This window comes from Myxine glutinosa, chromosome 6 (genome assembly GCF_964187855.1).
Source record: "Myxine glutinosa chromosome 6, kmMyxGlut1.1, whole genome shotgun sequence".
NCBI classification, from domain to species: Eukaryota; Metazoa; Chordata; class Myxini; order Myxiniformes; family Myxinidae; genus Myxine; species Myxine glutinosa.
In genome coordinates, this window is record NC_136266.1 from 49,791,406 (window position 1) to 49,817,413 (window position 26,008).

General features: G+C 42.7%; 2 protein-coding genes across 12 annotated transcripts in view; one reads left to right on the forward strand and one right to left on the reverse strand.

The window, feature by feature from the left end:
- The window catches only part of LOC137416882 (heterogeneous nuclear ribonucleoprotein L), a 74,647-nt gene extending 63,328 nt beyond the window's left edge, over window positions 1-11,319 (forward strand). For all 7 annotated transcript variants that reach the window (XM_068102568.2, XM_068102569.2, XM_078779829.1 and 4 more), the window contains exons 13-14: window positions 4,916-5,011; window positions 10,219-11,319. In XM_068102568.2, coding sequence (XP_067958669.1) covers window positions 4,916-5,011; window positions 10,219-10,274 — 152 coding nt within the window. In that variant the 3' untranslated portion in view covers window positions 10,275-11,319. The remainder of the gene's footprint in view (window positions 1-4,915; window positions 5,012-10,218) is intronic.
- Window positions 11,320-13,144: 1,825 nt separating this feature from the next.
- The window catches only part of LOC137416884 (calpain-1 catalytic subunit), a 90,198-nt gene continuing 77,334 nt past the window's right edge, over window positions 13,145-26,008 (reverse strand). Inside the window, exons 17-21 of one of the 5 annotated variants that reach the window (XR_013623801.1) lie at window positions 23,721-23,799; window positions 19,102-19,218; window positions 18,849-18,907; window positions 13,353-13,473; window positions 13,145-13,271 (exon numbers count right to left, since the gene is read on the reverse strand). Coding sequence is in view for 2 of the 5 variants with exons in the window: in XM_068102575.2 (XP_067958676.2) it covers window positions 13,447-13,473; window positions 18,849-18,907; window positions 19,102-19,218; window positions 23,721-23,799 (282 nt within the window). In the remaining 3 variants the exon portion in view is untranslated. Of the gene's footprint in view, window positions 13,474-18,848; window positions 18,908-19,101; window positions 19,219-23,720; window positions 23,800-26,008 lie in introns of all 5 variants that reach the window. The other 4 variants (XM_068102576.2, XM_068102575.2, XR_010982353.2 and 1 more) reach the window with 4 other exon arrangements.

The window sequence follows — 26,008 nt, forward strand, 5'->3', positions numbered from 1 at the left end:
GAGGAGACCTGAATGGACATGTGGGAAGGAGTATGGATGGTTTTGAGGGAGTTCATGGGGGTTACGGATATGGTGTGAGAAATGGAGAAGGTTAAAGGATTTTGGAGTTTGCTGATGGAGCTGATTTGTTGATTTGTAATACTCAGTTCCAGAAAGAGGATAATAAGCTTGTTACATCCACGTCAGGTGGGTCGACGACAACCGTTGACTACCTGATGGTGCGTAGGTGAGATAGGGGGCACCTCCGGGACACAAAGGTGATCCCGGGGGAGGAGGCTGTTTCACAGCACCACTTGGTTGTCTGCGACATAAGGGTGAAAGGTGTGAGGAGAGCTCGGCGGGTGAAGTACCAACCAAGAATGAAGGTGTGGAGGTTGAAAGAGGTGACAGTAAGGGAGGCATTAAAAGAGAGGCTGAGTAGGGTCGAGGATGATGTGGTTGAGCTTGAAAGTGGTTGGATGTCAATGAAAGCTAGTCTGTTGGGAGCCGTTGGTGAGGTATGTGGATGGACAAAAGGACCACCGAGGCACTCGGAAACATGGTGGTGGGATGATGAAGTTGGAAAGAGGATTGACGAGAAGAGGAAGAAGTTCAAGGAGTGGCAGAAGGCGAAGGGTACGGGAGCAGAAACAGCAGAGCATGAAAGTTATAAGGCAGCCAGGAAGGCTGCAAAGAAAGAGGTAGCAAAGGTGCAGGAGGCATGTAGGAAAATGTCCGGAGAACGCTTTTTTTAATTATTTTTATTTTTATTTTTATATACTGAATCGAGGCTCGTGAAAGAGCTGACAACCGCGAGGGAAAGACAGTACAGGGGGACCACAAAGGAAAGACAGCACAGGGGGACCACGAGAGAAAGACAGCACAGGGGGACCACGAGGGAAAGACAGCACAGGGGGACCACGAGGGAAAGACAGCACAGGGGGACCACGAGGGAAAGACAGCACAGGGGGACCACGAGGGAAAGACAGCACAGGGGGACCACGAAGGAAAGACAGCACAGGGGGCCACGAGGGAAAGACAGCACAGGGGGACCGCGAGGGAAAGACAGCACAGGGGGACCGCGAGGGAAAGACAGCACAGGGGGACCACGAGGGAAAGACAGCACAGAGGGACCACGAGGGAAAGACAGCACAGAGGGACCGCGAGGGAAAGACAGCACAGATGGACCGCGAGGGAAAGACAGCACAGAGGGACCACGAGGGAAAGACAGAACAGAGGGACCGCGAGGGAAAGACAGCACAGGGGGACCGCAAGGGAAAGACAGCACAGAGGGACCGCGAGGGAAAGACAGCACAGGGGGACCACGAGGGAAAGACAGCACAGAGGGACCACGAGGGAAAGACAGAACAGAGGGACCACGAGGGAAAGACAGCACAGAGGGACCACGAGGGAAAGACAGCACAGGGGGACCGCGAGGGAAAGACAGCACAGAGGGACCGCGAGGGAAAGACAGCACAGAGGGACCGCGAGGGAAAGACAGCACAGGGGGACCGTGAGGGAAAGACAGCACAGTGGGACCGCGAGGGAAAGACAGCACAGAGGGACCGCGAGGGAAAGACAGCACAGAGGGACCGCGAGGGACAGACAGCACAGAGGGACCGTGAGGGAAAGACAGCACAGGGGGACCGCGAGGGAAAGACAGCACAGGGGGACCGCGAGAGAAAGACAGCACAGAGGGACCGCGAGGGAAAGACAGCACAGAGGGACCGCGAGGGAAAGACAGCACAGAGGGACCACGAGGGAAAGACAGCACAGAGGGACCACGAGGGAAAGACAGCACAGAGGGACCATGAGGGAAAGACAGCACAGAGGGACCATGAGGGAAAGACAGCACAGTGGGACCGCGAGGGAAAGACAGCACAGTGGGACCGCGAGGGAAAGACAGCACAGTGGGACCGCGAGGGAAAGACAGCACAGAGGGACCACAAGGGAAAGACAGCACAGAGGGACCGCGAGGGAAAGACAGCACAGAGGCACCATGAGGGAAAGGCAGCACAGAGGGACCGCGAGGGAAAGACAGTACAGTGGGACCGCGAGGGAAAGACAGCACAGTGGGACCGCGAGGGAAAGACAGCACAGTGGGACCGCGAAGGAAAGACAGCACAGTGGGACTGCGAGGGAAAGACAGCACAAAGGGACCACGAGGGAAAGACAGCACAAAGGGACCGTGAGGGAAAGACAGCAGAGAGGGACCGCGAGGGAAAGACAGCACAGGGGGACCATGAGGGAAAGACAGCACAGTGGGACCGCGAGGGAAAGACAGCACAGAGCTTGGACAGCTTGGATTCGGAAGAGGGTCAGAAAGCAGTATTCAGGATTGCAAAGCACATAGCGAAAGAGAGGTGTGATGTGATGGGGGTGAGTTGCTTGAAGGATGAAGTGGGACAAATCGTTGTCGACCCAGATGGAATTAAAGGAAGATGGAAAAGATATATGGAAATGCTGTTGAATACAGAGAATGAATGGGATGGCAACATAGAGAGTAACCCAGTTTTAGGACCGGCAGAGAAGATAACTGAGAAGGAAGTTGAGGAAGCGATAAAAGCAATGAAGAGTGGAAAAGCGGGAGGGCCGACGGGAGTTGTGGGAGATATGTTGAAGGCAGCAGGAAGTTGGGGTGTGAAGAGAATGACAGAGATCTGTAATCTGGTGGTGAAAGAAGGCTGCATTCCAGTGGTTGGGAACTGAGTACCCTCGTCCCTCTATACAAGGGGAAAGGTGACCCTCTGGAGTGTGGCTCGTACCGAGCGATAAAGTTGTTGGAGCATGGAATGAAGGTATTGGAAAGGGTGTTGGAGAGGAGGATAAGGAAGAAAGTGAAGATCGACAAAATGCAGTTTGGATTTTATGCCAGGAAGAGGAACGACAGATGTGCTTTTCATTGTGAGGCAGTTGCAGGAGAAGTACATGGAGAAGAGGAAGAAGTTGTTTTTTGGGTTTGTTGATCTGGAGAAAGCATTCGATCGGGTTCCACGCAAAGTATTGACATGGGCATTGAGGAAGTTAGGAGTGGAGGAATGGTTGATCAGAGTAGTGATGGCAATGTACAAAAGAGCACGCACAGCTCTAAGGACGAAGGACGGGAACAGTGGTGAGTTTGAGGTGAAGGTGGGAGTGCATCAGGGGTCGGTACTAAGTCCACTACTATTTGTAGCTGTGATGGAGGTGCTGGCTCAGAACGTAAAGGAGGGTTTACCGTGGGAGTTGTTGTATGCAGCAGATCTGGTGTTGATTGCGGAAAGTATGGATGGACTGAAGGAAAAGATGAACAAGTGGAAGGAATGTATGGAGACAAAAGGTCTGAAGGTGAATATCGGAAAGACGAAGGTGATGGCAAGTGGTAAAGCATGTGGTGAGGTGGAAAGAACTGGGAAGTGGCCGTGTGCTGTGTGCAGGAAGGGTGTCGGAGTGAACTCCATTCAATGTACAATGTGCGCTGAGTGGATTCATCAAAAATGTAGTGGTCTGAGAGGGTCATTTACCAGTGTGGCAGCTACATTCAAATGTAAGGTGTGCACAGAGGGAGCTGCAGATGGAGGAAATGTTGAGTTGGATCTTGGAGACGGCATGAAGCTGGAAGGTGTGAAAACATTTTGCTACCTCAGAGACATGCTGAATGGAGAAGGTGGATCAGACTCGGCAACGGTTGCTCGAGTGAGATGTGCATGGAAGAAGTTTCGGGAACTGAGTGGCGTGCTGATGAGGAGGAGAGTGTCGCTGAAGCTGAAGGGAAAGGTGTATGCTGCATATGTGTGAGAAGTGTTATGATTTATGGGAGCGAGACATGGGTAATGAACGTAGAGCAGCAACGAAGGTTGGAAAGGGTGGAAATGCGAATGGTTCGATGGATGTGCGGAGTATCGTTGAGAGAGAGGAAGACAAATGATGAATTGCGAAAGATGATGGGAATATTGCCTGTGATTGATGCTGTGAAGAGGAACAGGCTGAGATGGTTTGGTCATGTGTTGAGGAAGGATGAAAGTGACTGGTTGAGAAGAGTGATGGAAATTGATGTAGAAGGAAGTAGAGGACGGGGAAGACCGAGAAAGACTTGGCTAAAGATGGTGGAAGAAGAAATGCGGGCAAGGGGGTTAACACGGAGAGATGCAGAAAATAGGGCAAAATGGAGAAGATTGTAATGGGGACCGCAAGGCTAACCCCCGCTCTAGCAGGGAAAATGGCCTTAAAATGCATGTTGCTGTTGTTGTTGATAATGTAGGGGTGTACTTACTTTTGCCACATGCGAAATTTGCATTTATGTTTATTTAAATTATACAATGGACTACAAAATGTAAATGTTTCATGATATTTGTTACATTATATCACCTTTATCTATCAATATTGTTGAAATTAAGATCAAATAGCTGTATGTTGAAATATGTTGAAAAAGTCAAAACTTTACATGGGGTGTACTTACTTTTTCACGTGACTGTATGTATGTATATATTACAAGGAAGTTTCCTCCCTGTGGGTTGAACTTACCCGATTGAAATTTTCACACTTGGATTCTGTTGAGGTTCAAGCCATGAACATCATTGATATTATCCATCAGAAAGCCAAGGCACAGGGCCTACTTTTCTCTGAACAAGCAGGTTGGTTACATCTAAATCGTCCAATGTAATTTGTCTGGTCTTGCCCTCTCCTACCTTTTGGGTCTCCGAAACTAAACCAGACTTCACGTATTCATACATTTGCCTCACACACTAATAATGTCATCAAATCCAGTCTTTCTGATTTCCTCCACTGCTTTGACCTCATCTCCTTTTTGGAGGAATGCTATGCACTTGTGTATCTTTGAGATCCAATGAACCTTTGACGTTGATGAGATGGACAGAAGGATAGATACATTAAAGTGCCGAAACTAGTATATATGTGGTGGGTTGAGATGCTCATGTAGTCTTGTATCGCCTCCCAGGTGAACGCAGTGTATCGGGCCTGACGGAGTGGGCATCCAAGACCTTAGCGACGGAGGCTTTAGCTGTGCTGAACCATTACCAAATGAAGAGTACTGGTATATCGCTTCTCATTTCTGTCTTTTTTGAGGCATTGATGGACATCACTTCCTCTACATTATCATGAATTGAGCTTATTTCTTGCTTGCAATACATTTGCATATAAATGTCAAAAGATAATGTTGAAAGGTTTGGAGAATCAATCCTGCTTTTGCTTTTTATAATGTTGAGACATCCTACCTTATAAGGAGATTGCCATGCTTCAACCCTTGCCCTGACATTTCCTCGATGTCCATTTCACCACTTGAAAGCATAATTGAAAAAGCAAAGCTCTTCTGATTTGTGGTCATGTTTTCATGAATGGGAACATTCCATGGAGAAACACACACACACACACACACACACACACACACACACACACACACACACACACACACACACACACACACACACACACACACACACACACACACCACAACTGCTATGACATCACTCCAAATAGGAACTGCAGTTCCAACAATAAGTTACAGGGACTTCGTAAAGTATTCACACCCCTTGACTTTCTCACATTTTGTTGTGTTACAGCCTGAGTTTGAAATGGATTAAACTGAGATTTTTTATTTTCACTGATCTACAGTGATCCTGTTTCAAATACCTCATGAGTGAAATACCTCATAATTTCAGTGGAATTTTTTTTAGAAACTCTTTCCATGATAATTAAAAATGAAATACAAAAATATCCAATTTACACAAGTATTCAACCTCCTGAGTCAATACTTCGTAGAAGTGCCTTTGGTCGTGATTACAGCTTCGAGTATTCTTGGGTATGTCTATATTAGCATCGCACATCTGGAATTGGGGAGTTTCTCCAATTCTTCCTTGCGGATTTGCGAAAGCTCTGTCAAGTTGGATGGGGGGATGGGGGGGAGGGGGGGCGGCATCAGTGAACAGCAATCTTCAATTATTTCTACAGATTCTCGATGGGATTGAAGTCTGGCCTTTGGCTGGGACACTTAAGGACTTTCACGTTCTTGTTCTGAACTTTGGCTGTATGCTTGGGGTCATTGTCCTGTTGGAACATAAATCTTCACCACAGTCTAAGGTCTTTTGTGCTCTGAAGCAGCTTCTCCTCTACTATTTACCTGTATTTGGTTCCATTCATTGTTCTCTGTCCTGGCACGTCTCTCAGTCCCTGACGCTGAAAAGCTTCCCCATGGCAAGATGCTGCCACCACCCATGCTTCATGGTCAGGATTGTGTTAGATGGGTAATGAGCTGTGTTCAGTTTCCACCAGACGTAGCACTTTGCATTCAGGCAAAAGAGTTCAATTTTCATCAGACCACAGAATCTCTTGCCTCATGCTCTTGAGTCTTTCACGTGCCTTTTTGCAAACTCCAGGTGTGTTATGTGCCTTTTTCTCAGGAGTGGCTTCTGTCTGGCCAGTCTCCCATAAAGCCGAGGTTTGTGAAGTGCTGCAGAGACTGTTGTCTTCCCGGCAGGTTCTCCCATCTCAGCCAAATAACTCTGTAGTTCTGTCAGTAGTCATTGGGTTCACTGACCAAGGTCCTCTTTCCCAGTTGCTCAGTCTGGTCAAATGGCCAGCTCTAGGAAGAGTCTGGGTAGTTCCATATTATTTTCCATTTCCTATTGATGGAGTTCACTGTACTCTTGGGAACTTTCAACACTCTAAAAATTGTTTTATACCCTTCTCCAGATCTATGCCTCCTCACAATTCTATCTCGGAGTTCTACGGACAGTTTCATGGACTTCGTGGTAGAGTTTTGCTCTGACATCCACTGTCAACTGTGGGACCTTGTATAGAAATGTGTGTTTCTTTCTAAATCATGTCCATTCAATTGAATTAGCAACAGGTGGACTCCAATCAAGTTGTAAAGACATCTCAAGGATAATCAAAGGAAATTGGACGCACCTGAGCTCAATTTGGAGTGTCATAGCAAAGCAGTTGTCTACTTATTGATTCGAGACATTTCAGCTTTTCTTTTTTAAATTATTTTGGAAAATTTTCTAAAAAATAAATAAAAATAAAAATTCCACTTTGACATTATGAGGTATTACGTGTAGATCAGTGACAAAAAAAACCTCAATTTAATCCATTTTAAATTCAGGCTGCATCACAACAAAATGTGAAAAACTCGAGGGGCGTGAATACTTTCTGAAGGCAAGTTGGCCTTTCTGGGATGTTACCTCCACCCCCAAAGGTGGATGGTTATGTTTTCACTGCTGTTTATCTGTCTGTTTGTCCTTGTATGATATCTCAAAAGCAGGATATATGAAAATGTTATGGACTGATTTTGACAAAACCTGGTGGACAGGTTGTGTGTGTGACAAGGACAAATTGATTCGATTTTGTTGAAGATCGAGATATGAGAATTTTTAAGTGATTCTTCACGATTGAGAGATGGGGTCAAAAACGATACATATCACGATATCTCAAAGTTATGGACAGATTTGGATGAAACGTGCTTGGATGAGTTCGGTGTTTGACAAGGACAAATTGCTTAGATTTTGGTTAAGGTCTGAATGCATATTCAACCGATCATATACATGGGATGCAAAACATAAACTGTTCACTGTTCAGCCTGGCGGGGGTATGCGCTCTACCGAGTGATATTCTAGTTTGATCTGCAGTTCCTGGTTGCCTATGTATCAAGAAAATTACTTAATTTTTCCATGATGACTCGGTAAGTTTAATTTTTTTATTATTACCCTCACCTGAGGAGAGGATATTGCATTTGAGTCCATTTGTTTCTGTCCACACAGAATAAATATGATTTTCTCTGTAACCGTTGGTCCGATTGACAGGAAATTTTCACCACAGGTGCAACTCTACCTGCAGAATTTTTAATGATAATTATGACGTCATAGGCCACGTGGTATGGGCGCCATCTTGGAAAAACAGAAAAACGTTGCCCCTCTATAATCTCTGAAAGCGCTGCATAGAAAACTAGATGATATTCATAGAATACTTACTCTGCGCAGTCAACTTGTTGTGAGCCAACTTCTGTTTTTGAACATTTTTTTACCTTTGATCCAATATGGCTGCCAGACCACGTGAGCGATGACATCATAAATTTATATTCTCTAATATAATTGTTGCATAGATCACGCTCGGTACATTTCAAACTGATCAGGCTAAGCGTTGTCCCTGTCGAATTGAATGAATTCATTCCTGTCGAATTATGATGTCATAATTATGGCACCAATGACGTCATCGTTAACAATACCTATTCCCCATATGGAGTTCTTTACAATGAGCCATGTTTCACATTTTTTCCATGCAGCGGTTTTGGAGAAATAGAGGTGCAACATTTTTTGGGATTTTCCAAGATGGCGCCTGTACCACATGACCTATGACGTCATGATTATCATTAAAATATTCTACAGGAGGAGGCGCTCCTACGGTGAAAATTTCATGCCCATCAGACCAACAGTTGCTGAGAAAAAAAATTCACAATGATCGGATATGTGTTGTATTTGTCGAATTATGACGTCATGACAAAGGCACCGATGACATCATCATTAACATATCTTATTCCCAAAGGGGAGTACTTGACAATGAGACATGTTTAAATTTTTTCCATTGAGTGGTTTGGGAGATATAGAGGTGTAACGTTTTTCCAAGATTGCGTCCGTACCACGTGACCTATAACGTCATAATTATGAATAAAAAAATTATACAGGCGGAGGCGTTTCTATGGTAAAATTTCGTGTCAATTGGACCAACGGTTGCCGAGAAAATGATTTTTTTAAATGCAGACACATATGGCACACGGCACACATACTCAACTGAATGCTTAACCCTGCTTTTTGCTTCGCGAGCACAGGATAAAAATTGAAACATGGCTCATTGTAAAGAACTCTCCATGGGGAATAAAATGTTAATGATGATGTCATAGGTGCCTCCATTATTACGTCATAATCGACAAGTACAAAACTTCATCCGATCAAGATGAAATTTCTTGAGCGTCATCTGGGGATAAATTGGTGGACAAAAAAGAAGAATATGACGTCATTGGTCACGTGGTTCGGCCGCCATATTTGTTTTAACACAAAAGCCTTGAAACCACTGAAAACGCGTCCTGGCGAGGGTCTGCAATCTCCGATTGCTCTTTCTTGTTTACTTTTGCATTTCACTGCTCATTATAAATTATAATCACTAGATCATAAGAACCATCGCTTTGCAGAAGGGAATAGCAATCTTTGCAATTGCTAAAAAAAGGTCTCCTAGTCTCTGCCTTTGCGTAAATGCTAAAAACACGGGGCTTTGCTTTTCCTCAGCACAGTTGCAATGTCTATTCTATGGAACAAGAACAATAAAGTAGTAATAGCCACTCATCATAAAGTCAGCTCAAAATGTCAGGATGCAAAAACCAAAATGGCAATCTTGTTTAAATGGAAATTAGAGCCAAAGGATGAATCCTCAAGTGCTGCAATGCTCAACGTGATGCTGAAAATACGACCATGGCCTTTTGTTCATAAGAGTCGTGCTATTTTTCCATCGTGATGTTGATTCCGGGATTACCTGGCGTTTAAACCGCTGTCCATCCATCTCGCAGGCAGAGTCTTTTTCGGGTTAATGACAGTTGTAATAACCAATGGCAGTAGCAGAAGAAAAGGCTGGGTTGTTGACGATGCCGTAATTGGCGCGATTGGTAGACTAAAACCTGCCACGTCGGTGACTATTCCAAATTAGCAGAACTCGCCACAAAGGGGGTGAACATCCTGGATAATGTGTGGATCAGTGTGAATGTGAGCTATCGGCTGAAAAAAAAGCCTCTAAATTCTGAGGCTTTTGTTACATTCTAACAAGGTCTGGCTGCCTGCTCCAATCACTTCTCTGATTAGAAAGTAATTATTCAAACACTCTCTTGAACAACATGAGGCCAGAATCTGTTTTGCACTTTATAAGGAAGTAATGTAGTACATGTATTCTCAAATGAGGTCATTCAGTTAGACATGTACTCTCCAGATGTAGCAGCATCCTAGAGGCAGTATGGCCTTTATGTAGATGAAGGCCATTTTTTATATACTGTATATATTTTTAATTCCAATTGTTCTAGTCGTTTTTTGTATCTGCATGTTCTGTGACACAATAGAAGCCGGAATGGTATATGCATTCAGGTGCCCTACCGGGGAGTGACGGGGGAGAGAGGGGAAGTTTCATTCCTGCACCACTATATTGGAACTTGGGTCTGCATCAGGGGTTGTGTATGGCCTTTGGCTGAGCTTTGTGTTTTGCTTCCAGGTGGTCCACATACCTTCACCCTCAAGCTCTGCTTCTCACCGGCGCAACAGGTGTGATAAAGAGCTGCTTGCTCTGAACACACAGTAACCCACCACCCAAACCGTGCGATCATACTCTCCCGGCCTCCCCTCATCCCACCCCTGCACACACCCGCACGAACCTATAGCTCCTCCCTACATGGGAATCCAGCCCTGTTACACGGCAGTTCTATCCTCGTTTCCCCAGCTCCCACCAGCACCAGAACCGTTTGCATCGGGGGCAACATTGATTGCATCGAGTTCGAGCAAAATTCCTCGTTTGTACATGTACTCCATTGTAGCTCTTGGTAGACTCTCACACATATTGTGCTGCTGATTTGCTGACCTTTTCTTTGTTTTATTATTCTATTTTTTTGAATGTTATGCATTAGAATAATTTTACTTCATGTATTGCTGCAGAAACATCATGATTGTCTGTAATAAAGGGCTGGATTTCAAATGCAGTTTGCATCCTGCCAGTACAACTTATTTTTATTCACATCCTATTAATGTGAGTCTAGAGGACATTGCAATCAATGGTTGCACCGAGAATGTGCAGTTTTGATATAATCTTTTTAATGGCCAATCCTCCAAAGCAAAGGTTTTTTTTCTCACGTGGTATCCAGCACAGTTTGTAACTTGCCCACATTTGAACTTTTGTTTTTACTTTTTAAAATTTGCCTCTACGTTTCCTGCTAAGTGGAATTGTGGGAAGATGCAGTTCCGACGGAGGTGTTGATGATTTCGGCGACGTAAGCATTCGATGAGCCCGTCAGTAATGCCCGTTTGCATTCCGCCGACATTGGCATGCATATGCTCCAATGATGGCAGTGCCGGACCGTTAATATTACCTGCGCCCTTCCTGAAGTTTAATTTTTTTTTTTTTTTTTGTTGCTTTACAAAGAAACTGTCATCATTGAGAAATCTGTGGCAGGTGAGTTATGTGACATTTTGGACGTTACAAAATGGGCACCCCTTTGCCATTTTATCCTAGAGGCCTTTCCTGTTGCATTGGTTCGGTTCTTTGATTATCATCTGGAATATTGAACTCGTTTGTACCATTAAAGTGGTATCACAAACCAAATGTGTTTTTTTTCTCACAGGTTTGTGTTTTATATACTTCTGCAATCACTTGTCTGAGCAAATGAAACCCCACTTCCACGTGAAGGAAGCTTTGGTTAATCTACGGCTCAGGAAAAGTTTTGGCATTCACCAGAAGTTGGGGGAGGGGGGAGTGAAGGAACAAATGAGTGAAGGTGAGCAGTGATTCTGGATTTTGGAGGTTTCACCAGAATGGGGATGATGGTGTGTGGATGCTGTGCACCCTGCAGAAATCTTGGGGGAGGGGGACAAAGCACAGAAAGTTAAGGGTGCAAGACCAGAAAGTAGGTGGTGGAAGACAGAGACCACCGACCTGTCTGTGATGGGAAAGTGATAGGCCCATAGACTCAGATTCATTGCTGGGGATTGCAATAATCTTGAAGGCCTTGGTTTCAAGCTAAGCAAGACATAAGGCATGGTGCCAGTCAAGAGAAGAGAGAAGTGTTCCATCAAGCTGCGGATGAAGACTGTCTGGTGGATAGGAGTTGAGGTGTGCCAAGGAAGTACTTTGAGGCCTTGAGGAAGACTGCCTTGATGAACTCCATGGTGAAAGGTGGTGCTGTCGGTGTGGGGAGAGCGCTGGTTGATCAAGTGCTTAGCTGACAGTTTTGGAAAACAACCTTTGTGAAGAAGAAGAAGAGTATATAGGTGAGGAAGAAGAACACGAGTACTCCGACTGGAGAAAAAAGGAAAGTGAAGCATTTTAAAACGTTTTAAAAGGAAGAGGGAAGAAGCGTTTATATTCAACCAGCAGAGTCTACCAGTCGCTTCACGGACAGACCAATAATTAGTCTTCCTGTTTGCCAAAAATTGCTATATTGATCACTTTGGCATCACTTTGAAACCTATGCATAGTGCTTTAACCCTTCCCCCTTCCAACCTCCTCCCCGTCCTCACGTCCGTCCTGATGTCCCTTCATGCTCAAAATGTTTTACCTATGATGACAGGCTTTTACTGCCCCCTCTCTTTTGGTGAGGGGGGAGGGGTGATAGGGCGGGAGGAAAAGGGAAGGAGAACAAATTTACCCATTTGAAGAGTGTTTTAACCTCAGCGTTGCCCAGTTAAAAAAAATTGTTATAACTTCGCCAACGCCACTAGGTGGCGCTACACAATACACCTTTACATAGAGAATTTCACCCTTTCTGCCCCCCCCCCCCCCCACACTCCTGAGTGAGGCCATGGCCACATAGCCTATGTTACCCTCCCCTTCCCCCTGCCCCCATACTCAAAGTTGTATTTGTACTCCGAGTTTGGAGTTTGTAACTAAAAGATGTTGCCATGTTGCCATGCACAAGAAACAGAGAATGAGAATGGCGTGTGTGTGTGTGTGTGTGTGTGTGTGTGTGTGTGTGTGTGTGTGTGTGTGTGTGTGTGTGTGTGTGTGTGTGTGTGTGTGTGTGTGTGTGTGTGTGTGTGTGCGTGTATATGTAATGTGATGAAGATTCAGTTTTGAAATATTGAGAAAAGGGAGAAAAAAGAATGTAGGGCAGGCAGAAGGAAATTGAAGTGGAATGAGATAATTGTGGAGCGAATAATGCTTGTTTGTTTGTCGTGATTTTTTTATTTTTTTTCAAGTGAGGAGGTGAAATGGGATAACGTTGAGGAGGTAGAAAGTATAATATTTGGGAAGAAAGAAGCAAAACAAGGGGCACATGATATTCACAGTGACTATCTGAGGAGTAGCCCTTGAACAACACAAAAACGAATTCAACAAATACAGCACAACAAGGTGCGATTTAACACGGAAAATTCGACAGAAACACAAACAGCAACACACGGAGGAATATATAACAGAAAAACACGGAGGATCTGGTTCGGAAATCATAGCTTTAATGATGTGGATTCGACCAATACGTGGAAAAATCCCCAAACCGGAATTTCCTGATACATATTACATTTCAAAACGAATCATTGGTCGGTATTAGTTTTGCTCAACTGTTAAATGGTCACAAATCAAAATTATATTCCGAATTACAGCATTAACCGCTTCAACAGTCGAGCAGACATCTTTTGCACAAGTTTCTTGGTGGAAAGAACACACCCTGTCGATGAATCGATACAAATGTGGATGTTATTGTAAAACGTCTTCCATCAAATTACCTTTTCGCATTCAGCTGCACAAGTGCAGCGCCAGGAGCTGAAAAAGAAAAGAGAAAAAAAACATTTAATTGTTTATCCAACAATTATCTTGTGTAATTAGTGAAGAACCCGACCTTCGCACACTTCTATGATGTCTCGATGGTTTTTATGCAGATAATTGGTACACAGGAGGGCCTTGCCTGTTCGTGGGTTTCCTTTTCGCGGATTTGCTCGATCGCGATTCATTTATTGAGGCAAGGTTTGTGGGTTGCGGTTAATGCGCTCAAAGTCATCACGAATTGGCAAACTATTTTCCACATTTATTCACCTAATTAACATGAGCCGTGAACACAATAACACCCTCAAACCCTCCATAATCATCATATCCATCATCTCCTTCAACTAGTCTCTACCATCACCATCATCAACATCGCCGTCGCATTATTGGATCAAGTTTATCATCATCGTTATTAAAGGTAAGTTTCATGATCTCATTAGATCAAGAAAATAAACTTTATTTCATGTTCTTAATAACCCTTTTTTCATGACAATAAATAGCATAAAAACAATGCACAAACATGTTAATTAAGGGTACAGTTTGGCAAAAAGGCACAAACATGTTAATTAAGGGTACAGTTTGGCAAAAAGGGGTGACATTTTAAATATGAAGTCCCTAACCCTATTTCCCACATCACCCCTTAAGTGTGCGCATTGCAGATTTGTGGTTCATGGGGATTTTCAAGAATGTAACCCCTGCGAACAGCAAGGCCCTCAAGGAAATTTGGCAGAGATGTAGCATATGTGACACGGACAAAATTATTAGATTTTGGTGAAGATCCAGATCCGGATCCGGCTCCTAGAATTTTAAAAGAGATTCTTCACCATTGAGAGATGGGGCCAAAAACGATGCATAGCAGGATATCTCAAAAGGTTGTGGACGGATTTGGACGAAACTTGGTGGACCGGTTGGGTGTCTGACAAGGAAAAATGGATTCGATTTTGATGAAGATCTGAATATGGATTCGGATATGAGAATTGTTTAATTTCTAAATGATTCTTCACCATGGGGAGATGGGGCCAAAAACGATACATAGCAGGATATCTCAAAAAGTTGTGGATGACTAATGACAAAACTTAGTTGATAACGTAACAAGAACAGTTGAATTTGACTATAGTTCACATCGAATACAGATCTGACCTATTAGTGGGATACAAAACGTAAACCGTTTCAGCCTGGTGGAGGTATATGCTCTCTACTGAGTATTCCAGCTACATATGCATATGTACATATGTAAATGTGTACATTCCATTCCAGCTACATATGTAAATGGTGGAAATTGTGACCACCTCCTAACCAACCATGCAATAGTCCGATTCTGTGTGCCCCCCCCCCCATCCCCCTCCCCACCCTCTTTCCCATTCTTGGAGGTTTGTCTCCACTAACTCCACACTGCCAGAGCATCCTCCTCAGTGATCCTAACCCCTGATTACCTTGCTTGTTTACCATAGGAATTCTGGGATATGCTCGGGGTTAAATCTGATGTCCTCGTTTCAGTTCAGTGGGGTGAATGGTAGTTTGTGGAAAAATTCACTGTATTTTGCCATCATGGTAACTGGTATGCGAAACTGAATTTCAATGACAAAAAAAAACTCTGCTTCTATTGGTTACCAACTAATCTTAAGAGAAACGTTTTGGGAAAGTTTGATCTGAAATGAAGCAAAGATAAGCGATAGATTCGGTGATCAATGGAAGAAAGGCGTGAGTACAACATCCATAAAGGACCATATTGTCTCAACCCCACAGGCAGGACGTAGGAGGAATCTTACTATAATTCACCAAATGTCCGTCCGTCTGTCTGTCTGTCTGTCCGTTCAAAGGTACTGTAAAAACTGCTGAACCGATCGCAACGATATTTTGGGTGGGTAATCCTGGGATCTCCAGGAGTAAAATAGGCTATTTAGTTTTCCCAATTTCAGTTTTGGTCTCCAGCATTCTCAGGTTTGGATTCCCGCATAACATTCGCGTTCGCATAACGTTCATTGTGACGATGTTTTCATTGTGACGATGTTGTTTTCCCAGGTGCCGCACAAACGGCTGCACCGATCGGACTCGGTGACCTCGGACAAAGACCTTTTATAAGGACACAGGTTGAATCCCTGCTTGAGAGAATTCCAACTCCCTCCCTGCCAACACGGCCATCTCTCCAACTCACAATCCCACGAGATATGCGGAAAGGACGACGCAAAACCAATTATCTTCTTTTTGATTCGCATATAAACATCACTAAAAGTAAATAATGACCTCGGCCACAGTTCAAACGACGTGAGTTTAATCTCTACATGAGAGAATTCCACATAGCTACTTGGGCGGTGTATACGCTAACAGATCGCTGTCTCCATCGATCTTGCCAAGGCCGTAACACCGATCGGCTCAAAATCCTTTTAACTGTTGATTTGGAAGTTTTTACAATAAAGGAAACACGTATCCGGGAGTACATACGACATTGGGAGGACGAACTGCACGCGTCTTCAGTATCAAGCTTAAATCTCTCATGGCGTATCTGAAGAGCGGAATGCTTGGAGAAGTGGTGGGCTACTTCAGCATGAAGGAGGATCAGAAACGTGGACTCCCACACTGCCACATCCTGCTGATATTTGCTCCCGCATGACGTTATTTTCCCAGGTGCTGCACAAACGGCTGCACCGATCGAGATTTAACGGATGTTTATATAAATCGTTTAAAAGAAAAAAAGCCTTCACTTTCTGAGATTTAGCCTTTTCATTTGGGCCTCCCAATTGAAGCCCCACCCATAGGGGGTACCGTTGTTAGTTCTTATAACCTTGTGAGATGAATGGTCATTGAAAGATTGCATAAGAAATCTGATAACTTTTCAGAATTGACATATTATTGAAATTCTTAAAATGTGCAGAAATATTTTTTCTGGGGCAAGGAGGCTGATGTTGTTTTCTGGCTCCTATTAATCACAGCATCTTGTGGAGTCAGCTTATTGAGGAGTTTTAGCTCAAGTATTACATGAACTGGCTGGCCAGACCTGACGTTCAGTAATATAAATATTAATCATCATGAATTGTACAAATGCAAACACATCTGGCCAATCTCCTAACAACTTTCCCTCTAGACACCGCTCCTTGGACGCATTGGACAATGCTCCGCTTGTCTGTACGTACTAAACAGGAACGCTTAATCCAAAAACACATACATTTGGGTCACCACAAAACAAGGCCAAAAGATTCCAAAGTTTTGCCTACCATGGATTATAGAAGTGATTGAACCACCTTTAGAGGCCATTTCCCCCCGCAGAGCAGGGGTTGGCCTTTTTCGGGCACCGTGGTCCCCTTTGTGAAGCAATGTTTTACGGCCGGATGCCCTTCCTGCCGCCAACCCTGTTAGTCGCCTCTTGCGACACACAGGGAATTACCAGTGAACTGGTACTCAATTTGCCGACCTCGGAAGGATGACAGAATGAGTCAACCCCCCTGGCGTTAATTCAGCGATCGACCGGGATTATATAAGTGATTACACTATGTTAATTTTTTTTTAATTTTTAAAGCAGCACAGCATGTACCAATCAGAATGTGTAGGTGATGAGAATTGAACATCTTATCTAATGGAGAGACATATGTATTTACCAGAGGGATCACATCGCAATACATGCATGTAAAGTTTGCAACACGCACACTCACTCACTCACACACAACCAACGACACACACACACACACACACACACACACACACACACACACACACACACACACACACACACACACACACACACACACACACACACACACTCGCTCGCTCACTCACTCACTCACACTCACTCACTCACTCACACAACCAACGACACACACACATACTATATAAATACATATATTATAAATATATATATTAAATACATACTACATAAATATTCTCAACCCCCCCCCCCCCTCCGATTCTGCCCCCCTCCGGTTCCCCCCGTTTTTATCCCCCCTTCCCGCATTCCCCTTTACCGCATAGGGCCACATGTAATGATCCTGATATTATGGCAATTTTATTTTATCTTAAAAATTTTTGCTTTAACATATTTACAGTTTTAATTTAATTTACAATTTAATTGTTTACAAGTTTAACTTCTAATTAAATGTAATGATTGTTCCGGATTTTCTAAACACTTGAGTTATAATCCAGCATTGCTTACAGGATTATTTTGAGCCGTTAATATGCGGTTGATTTTGGAATTTGGTCAGTAACGTTCTCAGTTCACGAGAGCGGTGTGATACGGTTTAATTGGCTGTCCAGCTTTGCCCACCCCACTTTGCATATACCCCGCCCACTTTGCATATAAGGGGATGTTGAGATGATTTTATCACTCTTGAGGAAGATTAACGGAGGTGTGTGGCTTTGTCACATGTTGTTAATCGAAACGTTGTCATTGTTTGTTCAATTAAAGGTTGGAGATCTTACCATGAAGTCATTTGGATTTACTCCCAACCGCAAATCTTTGCTTAAATATATATATATATATATATATATATATATATATATATATATATATATATATATATATATATATATATATATATATATATATATATAATATGTATGTACTAGTAAAAATGATGGGTTGGGAAAATTTATTTGAGGGTACAGCCTCGTGAGCGTGCTAAAGTCTGAACCCTCAGTCTAGTGTCAGGTGTGCTCATATGTTCTTTATTTATTAGACATTCGACGGATGTAAATGAACACTCGTTTTACTCTGCGCGCGTTGCACATTACGTGCAGCGAATTTCACTTCCCTTTGCCTTCTATTTATTATTTAAAAAGGAAAAACGCTTCTGTACACCACCCTTGAAATTTGGTTTGCAAGCCACCGTCTACAATTCCAATATAGGAGACATTACTTTTATAGAAATGTTTTTCGAGTTTGTTTTATCCTCAAAAATAGACTGTAGCGAACATACATTCGTGTTGAAAGATTGGCCTTTGAAACCTACCCTTATGAAGGGGGACAGACATCTGTACAACCATATATATATATATACATATGTCTATATCATGTGAAAAGGCCGGTTAAAGATGTGTGCTTGCTCCAGCATGGATTGTGTTTTTCATTTTGACAATAACACACATATCCATTGTTTCCACCCAGGCAACATTATTGTTTTTAAATATTCTCACCTTTCAACGCAGTGCTCTTATGTTGATTTTTTCATGGCGAGGTGTGAACAGTACAGTACTGAATTCTTAAAGTTGGCTGATACAACCATATTTGTCTTTTAGAATGAACCAGTAGATGGTAATTGCAAATGTCCTGTAGCCCAAATGTCCTGGTATATTAGTGCCCAAGAGAAAGAATGGTACAACCAATAATAGCATCGATATGACCGTTGCTACAATAAATGTTCAGTTGATATGAAGGGAAATGTTACCTCATCTAGTGTCACAGCAATTTGGCCTTGGTTTTGCATGTCCCGAGATTTGTAAAATCCTGCAACAAAGACAACACAGGTATTAATGTAACTACAACCCCCCCACCCCCCCCCTTCCACCACCACCACAACCACTACCCTCATGTCTATCCTCCTCAAACAACATATTCTCATCCAACACTGTACAATGCTGTACCAATTCCAATGCCAAGTATATTAACCATGCAGGCCACACAATTCATAATTCACTTACTGAGGATGACAGTAAGCTTCGTCATACAGCACACAAAGTCTTCGAAAGACATGCAGTGACCAGGCTCAAAATACCTGTTGATTAAGAGAGACAGAATTTGTGCTCCCAGGTCGAAGCCTGAAGAGAGGGAAGTGTGAAAACAGCAACAATAAAATCAATTAATTACACCTCAAATTATTTTATTTCAACATTTGGCATGTTATGCAACATGTTGGGAAACTCGGGTGCATTGGAGGATCTCATCTAATAGCTATACATGGCCAGTGATAATTGCCATCACATTAGGATTTGCAATAAAATGTGGTTTGAGATGACTTCTGTACTCACACTGAAGTAATAGTGCAATTCCTGGTTGACTGTGCCTTTTATTTTTTTTAGATTAATGGACCCCAACTACCACGACATTGTGTATGTATGTGCATGAGTTTGTGTGTTTGTATATACTGTATATATATACATGTATGTATATACAGTCACGTGAAAAAGTAAGTACACCCCATGTAAAGTTTTGACTTTTTCAACATATTTCAACATACAGCTATTTGATCTTCATTTCAACAATATTGATAGATAAAAGTGATACAATATAACAAATATCATGAAACATTTACATTTTGTAGTCCATTGTATAATTTAAATAAACATAAATGCAAATTTCGCATGTGGAAAAAGTAAGTACACCCTACATTTATCACTACTTCAAATACCTAAAATTAGAATCAGGTGCACCAGCTCAGGTGCAAATGATTAGAACATCATTAGAGAGGATCTTGGAGGAACCTGTCTTATTTAAACCTCAGACATTTAGTTTGGTTTGCTCTTTGTTCTTGAAGTGTCCCTGGTGTTGGGCTAGCGGCTAGGGTGCCAGCTTAGGATACCTAGGATCCTGGGTTCGAATCCCGGTCGATCACTGAATTAACGCCAGGGGGGTTGACTCAGCCTGTCATCCTTCCGAGGTCGGCTAATTGAGTACCAGTTCACTGGTAATTCCCTGCTTGTAGTAAAAGGCGACAAAAAGGGTTGGCCGCAGGAAGGGCATCTGGCCGTAAAACATTGCTTCAAAAAGGGGACCGAAAAACAACAACAACCACGGTCCCCGAAAAAGGCCAACCCCTGCTTGCGGGGAAAAAATGGCCTCTAAAGGTGTTTTTTTGTTGTTGTTGAAGTGTGCGGCATCACCATGCCTAGATAAAAATAGCTCTCTGAGGCCTACAAAAAGAAGGTTATAGATGCCTACGAGTTTGGGAGGGATTTAAAAAGATCTCCAAACAATTTGAAATCAATCATTCGAATGTCCGGAAGATCATCTACAAGTGGAGAAGATTCCAAACAACTGCCAACTTGTTCAGGCCAGGCTGCCCCAGCAAGTTCAGCCCGAGAGCAGACCGCAAGATGCTGAAAGAAGTCTCTAAGAACCCCAGAATGTCATCACGGGACCTACAGGTAGCTCTTGCCACTGTTGATGTCAAAGTGCACGAGTCTACCATTAGAAAGAGGCTGCACAAATTTGATCTACATGGGAGGTGTACCAGGAGGAAACCTTTGCTGTCCAGAAAGAACATCAGGGCAAGACTAAAGTTTGCCAATGAACACCGAGGCAAAGACCAGCACTTCTGGAACAATGTGCTCTGGACAGATGAGTCATAGGTAGAGCTATTTGGCCACAGTACCAGAAGACATGTTTGGCGAAAACCAAAAGAGAGCATTTGACCACAAGAACCTGATACCAACTGTAAAGCATGGTGGTGGAAATATTATGGTTTGGGGCAGCTTTGCTGTATCAGGGCCTGGGCAGCTCACCATCATAGAATCCACTATGAAATCTTCATTGTACCAGAGGGTGCTTGAGGATAATGTGAGGCCATCTGTCGGAAAGTTGAAGCTCAACCGAAGGTGGACCTTGCAACATGACAATGACCCTAAACATACCAGTAAATCCACCAAGGAATGGCTGAAAAGAAAGAAATGGAGGGTTCTGGAATGGCCAAGTCAAAGCCCGGATCTAAATCCCATCGAGATGTTGTGGGGGGATTTGAAACGAGCAGTGCATGCAAGAACCCCTCAAACATCGCACAGCTGAAAGAATTCTGCATGGAGGAGTGGGCAAAAATTTCTCCCATTCGATGTCAGAGACTGGTAGACAGTTTTAAGAAACGCCAACCTGAGGTTGTTTCTGCCAAAGGTGGCAATACCACCTATTAGAGCCAAGGGTGTACTTACTTTTTCCTCATGCGAAATTTGTATTTATGTTTATTTAAATTATACAATGGACTACAAAATGTAAATGTTTCATGATATTTGTTATATTATATCTCCTTTATCTATCAATATTGTTGAAATGAAGATCAAATATCTGCATGTTGAAATATGTTGAAAAAGTCAAAAGTTTACGATACTTACTTTTTCACGTCACTGTATATACTAGGGCATTGCCCGTACTATATCTATATCTAAAATTATATCCCCCCCCCTCTATTTACATGAAATGGTTTGGTCCAAAGCGAACGGCTTGCGAGTACGGTGACAATCCCCCCCCTCTATTTACATGCAATGGTTTGGTCCAAAGCGAACGGCTTCCGGAGTTTGGTAAAGAAATCGCCATCGCGTGCACAAACGCGCAGGAAAGCGAATGAATCGCAAATTCGGTTTTATTAGTTTTAAAACGTAGTTTAACGCCAACATAGTTTGCAAACGTGAAATAAATGAATACGCTCTCAAATGTGCCATCCGAGGCAGAGTGTGTCCTCCACGTTCGGCACACGCGATCGTTCGCTGCTCTCTGATTGGTTGAATCGTTTTTTGGACATAGCTCGGTAAGTAATTGTCCGATTAATATGAAACCTTGAAAAGGCACATCCTCGGGTCCCCAGCAATATACCTGGCAAGTTAAAAGTATATCGGACCCGTGGTTGTCGAGAAACAGCGGTCACAGACAAACAGACGTACAAACGTACAAACGTACAAACGTACAAACAGAGATTACTGGAATTATAGATAGATATATATTACACAGTGTCTTTAAAAAGTATTCAGACCCCTTGACTTTTTTTCACATTTTGTTGTGTTATAGCCTAAATTTTAAATGGATGAAATTATAAAATTTTTGTCATTGATCGACACATAATACCCCACAATGTCAAAGTGGATTTTTTTTTTTTTTTTTAGAATGTTTTACAAAGTAATTAAAAATGAAAAGGTGAAATGTCTTGAGTCAATAAGTATTTAACACCTTTGCTATGACACACTAAATTGGGGTCAGGTGCATCGAATTTCCTTTGATCATCCTTGAGATATCTCTACAACTTGAATGGAGTCCACCTGTGGCCAATTCAATTGAATGGACATGACTTAGAAGAAAAAAACACACCTTTCTATATAAGGTGTACAAAGCCTCTCCTCAGTGAAAGACACATGAAAGCCCGCTTAGAGTTTGCAAAAAAAGCACCTAAAGGACTCTCAGACTGTGAGAAACGAGATTCTGTGGTCTGATGAAACCAAGATTGAATTGTTTGGCTTCTGTCTGGCGACTTTCCCATAAAGCCCAGATCGGTGGCGTGTTGCAGTGATGGTTGTCCTTCTGGAAGTTTCTCCCATCTCCACACAGGATCTCTGGAGCTCAGCCAGAGTGACCATCGGGTTCTTGGTCACCTCTATGACCAAGGCCCTTCTCCCCCCGATTGCTCAGTTTGGCTGGGCGGCCAGCTCTAGGAAGAGTCCTGGTTGTTCCAAACTTCTTCCATTTAAGAATTATGAAAGCCACTGTGCTCTTGGGAATCTTCAATGGAGTAGAAATTTTTTTGTAGGCTTCCCCAGAACTATGCCTCGACACAATCCTGTCTCTTAGCTCTGCAGCAGTTCCTTCGACCTCATGGCTTGGATTTTGCTCTGATTTGCATTGTCAGCTGTGAGACCCTATATAGACAGGTGTGTCCGTGTGTGCCTTTCCAAATCATGTCCAATCAATTGGATTTACCACAGGTGGACTCCAATCAAGGGGTAGAAACATCTCAAGGATGATCAAGAGCAATGGGAGGCACCTGAGCTAAATTTCAAGTGTCATAGCAAAGGGTCTGAATACCTATGTCAATGTGATATTTCAGTTTTTTCTTCTTAATAAATTTGCAAAACTTTCTAAAATCATGTTTTCTCTTTGTCATTATGGGGTATTGAGTGGAGATAGATGAGGGGAAAAATGAATTTAAACGATTTCAGCATAAGGCTGAAACATAACAAAATGTGAAAAAAGTGAAGGGGTCTGAATACTTTCTGAATGCACTGTGTATATGTATGTATATATATATATATATATATATATATATATATATATATATATATATATATATATACGTACTGTATATATATATATATATATACGTACTGTATATATATATATATAATACGTATATATATGTATATATATGTATATATATATATGTATATATATATATATATATATATATATATATATATATATATATGTATGTATGTATATGTATAATATATATATGTATATGTGTATATATGTGTATATATATGTATATACAAAACGTTTCAACTTCCAACGCTTTTTGATTAAATTTTATTTTTATTTTCTCCGCCATCTTTTATCTCAGTTTTACCGATATTCTTGATAACTTCATCCAATTCGTAAATGTTAATTGATTGTGAATGGTCTGCATCATGCTTTATAAACTCATTCTGTAAGAAAACAAAGAAAAAGAGGGGAGGGAGGAATTGCATTACCTACCAACATTTGCAAATTAGAAAGGTTAAACATGCAGAGTAACATTAATTACTTACCTGTACTCCTGTCTGTGAAGGGCTATCAATTTATTACATACACAAACATGTGCATCATATGTCACATCCCATCCCTTGCCATTTTTTTTCTGTATACTCAGTCGAGGCTCTTGTAAGAGCTAACACATACAACATATAACAAGAAAGAGCAATCGGAGATTGCAGACCCTCGCCGGATCATGTTTTTAGTAGTTCTTAAGGCTTTTGTGTTGGCTAAAACAAATATGGTGGCCGAACCACGTGATCGATGACGTCATTATTATTTTTTCTCTCCACCAATTTATCCCTAGATGATGCTCAAGAAATTTCATCTTTATCGGATGAAGTTTTGTACTTGTCGAATTATGATGTCATAATGGTGGCACCTATGACATCATCATTAACATGTTATTCCCAATGGAGAGTTCATTACAATGAGCCATGTCTCAATTTTTTTCTGTGCAGCACTTTCAGAGATATGGAGGTGCAAATGTTTTTCGGTTTTTTCAATATGGTGCCCATTATACCTGACCTATGACATCATAATTATTATTTAAAAAATTTCTACAGGAGGTGCAACCATGGTGAAAATTTTCTGTCAATCAGACCAACGGTTGCAGAGAACATCATATTTATTCTGTGCGGACAAACAAACAGACAGAAAGACAAACGGACTCAAATGCAATACCCTCTCCTCTGGCGAGGGTAATAAAAGGAGCGCGAGACAGGAGGGCGATAGAGAGGGAAGCACAACAACAGTAGACAACATGGACATCGGGAGATCTGTGGAAGGGAGAGGGCTGGGGCGATGTACACGGGATAAACAAGATGGACACGACTGGGACTTTCAGGAAAGAAAACGGAATTTGAAAAAGGTGGATTTGGGGTGGATTAATGGGGATAGAAAAGCTCGATCAAGGTTTTCGATGGGGGGGGGGGGGGGGGGGGGGAGATAAGAGATGGCGGTGAAGAGCTGTTTTGAAGACCTAGAGGAAGGAGTGGGATTGAAGAGAGTGTGGAACTTTGCTCCAGAGGTGGGAAAAAAAGAGGAATGAAAAAGTGAAGGTGAGCAGAGTCTTGATTTTGGCAGTTTCACCAGGAGAAGGTTTCTGGCATATTTGTGCGTCCTGAAGGAATATTTGGGGGACAGAGCACAGAGAGAGCTGGGGGAGCAAGGCCGGAGAGGAGTCGGTAGAAGACGGAAAGACCACCAACCTGTCTGCGGTGAGCGAGTGAAAGGCCCTCACAATCAACTTCATCGCGGGAGATTCCAATGATTCTGAAAGCTTTGGTTTCTACAGGGTGAAGCCGAGCTAGGTGTGAGGCAGGAGCACCAGCCCAGAGGGGAGAGCAGTATTCCATCAAGCTGCGGATGAAAGCTTTGTATGTGGTGAGGAGCTCAGTTGTGCCACGGAAGGCTTTTGCACAATGGAGGATGCCCAGTCGGCGACTGGCTTTGGAGGCCAGCTTGGAAATGTGGTTTTCCCAGGAAAGATCATGGCAGATAGTGAGACCCAAAGACTGGAGTGACAGAACTTCTTGGAGAGGATTGTTGAGAAAGTAGATGGGAGGGTTTTCCAGATGGTCTTTTTGGAGAGAGATGGTGAGAGTGTGAGATTTGTCAGGATTGAAAGATATGTTCCACCTGTTAGACCAGTTTGTGATTTTACCCAGGTCTGCAGAGAGTGAAGAGGCTGCTGCCTGCCGATCTGAGGGATGAGATGTGGAGCGGCAGAGAGTGGATTCGACATCACGACGTTGACCAATATGCCTCCACCCACATTGTTACATCATTATAATACTTGTACCAAGTTTGATTTAAATCCATTCAGCTGTTCTCAAATATCACATTTTCACCTGACATGCACTCTGACCTGACATGAAATGTGCATGCACTCCGACTTCACCAAAATCACAAAATCACCTCACTCCTCATCTTTGATGCTAAAATATAATCAGTTCATCTTTGCATCATGCATCACTTTGCATCCTGAATACCAAGTTTATTCAAAATCCCATCACTGGTTCACAAAGTTGGTGAGGCAACATAATTTTTTACTTAAGATGACCTCTGACCTTTGACCTCTTGCCCCCAAAATTTAATCAGTTCAGGTTTACATCATACATA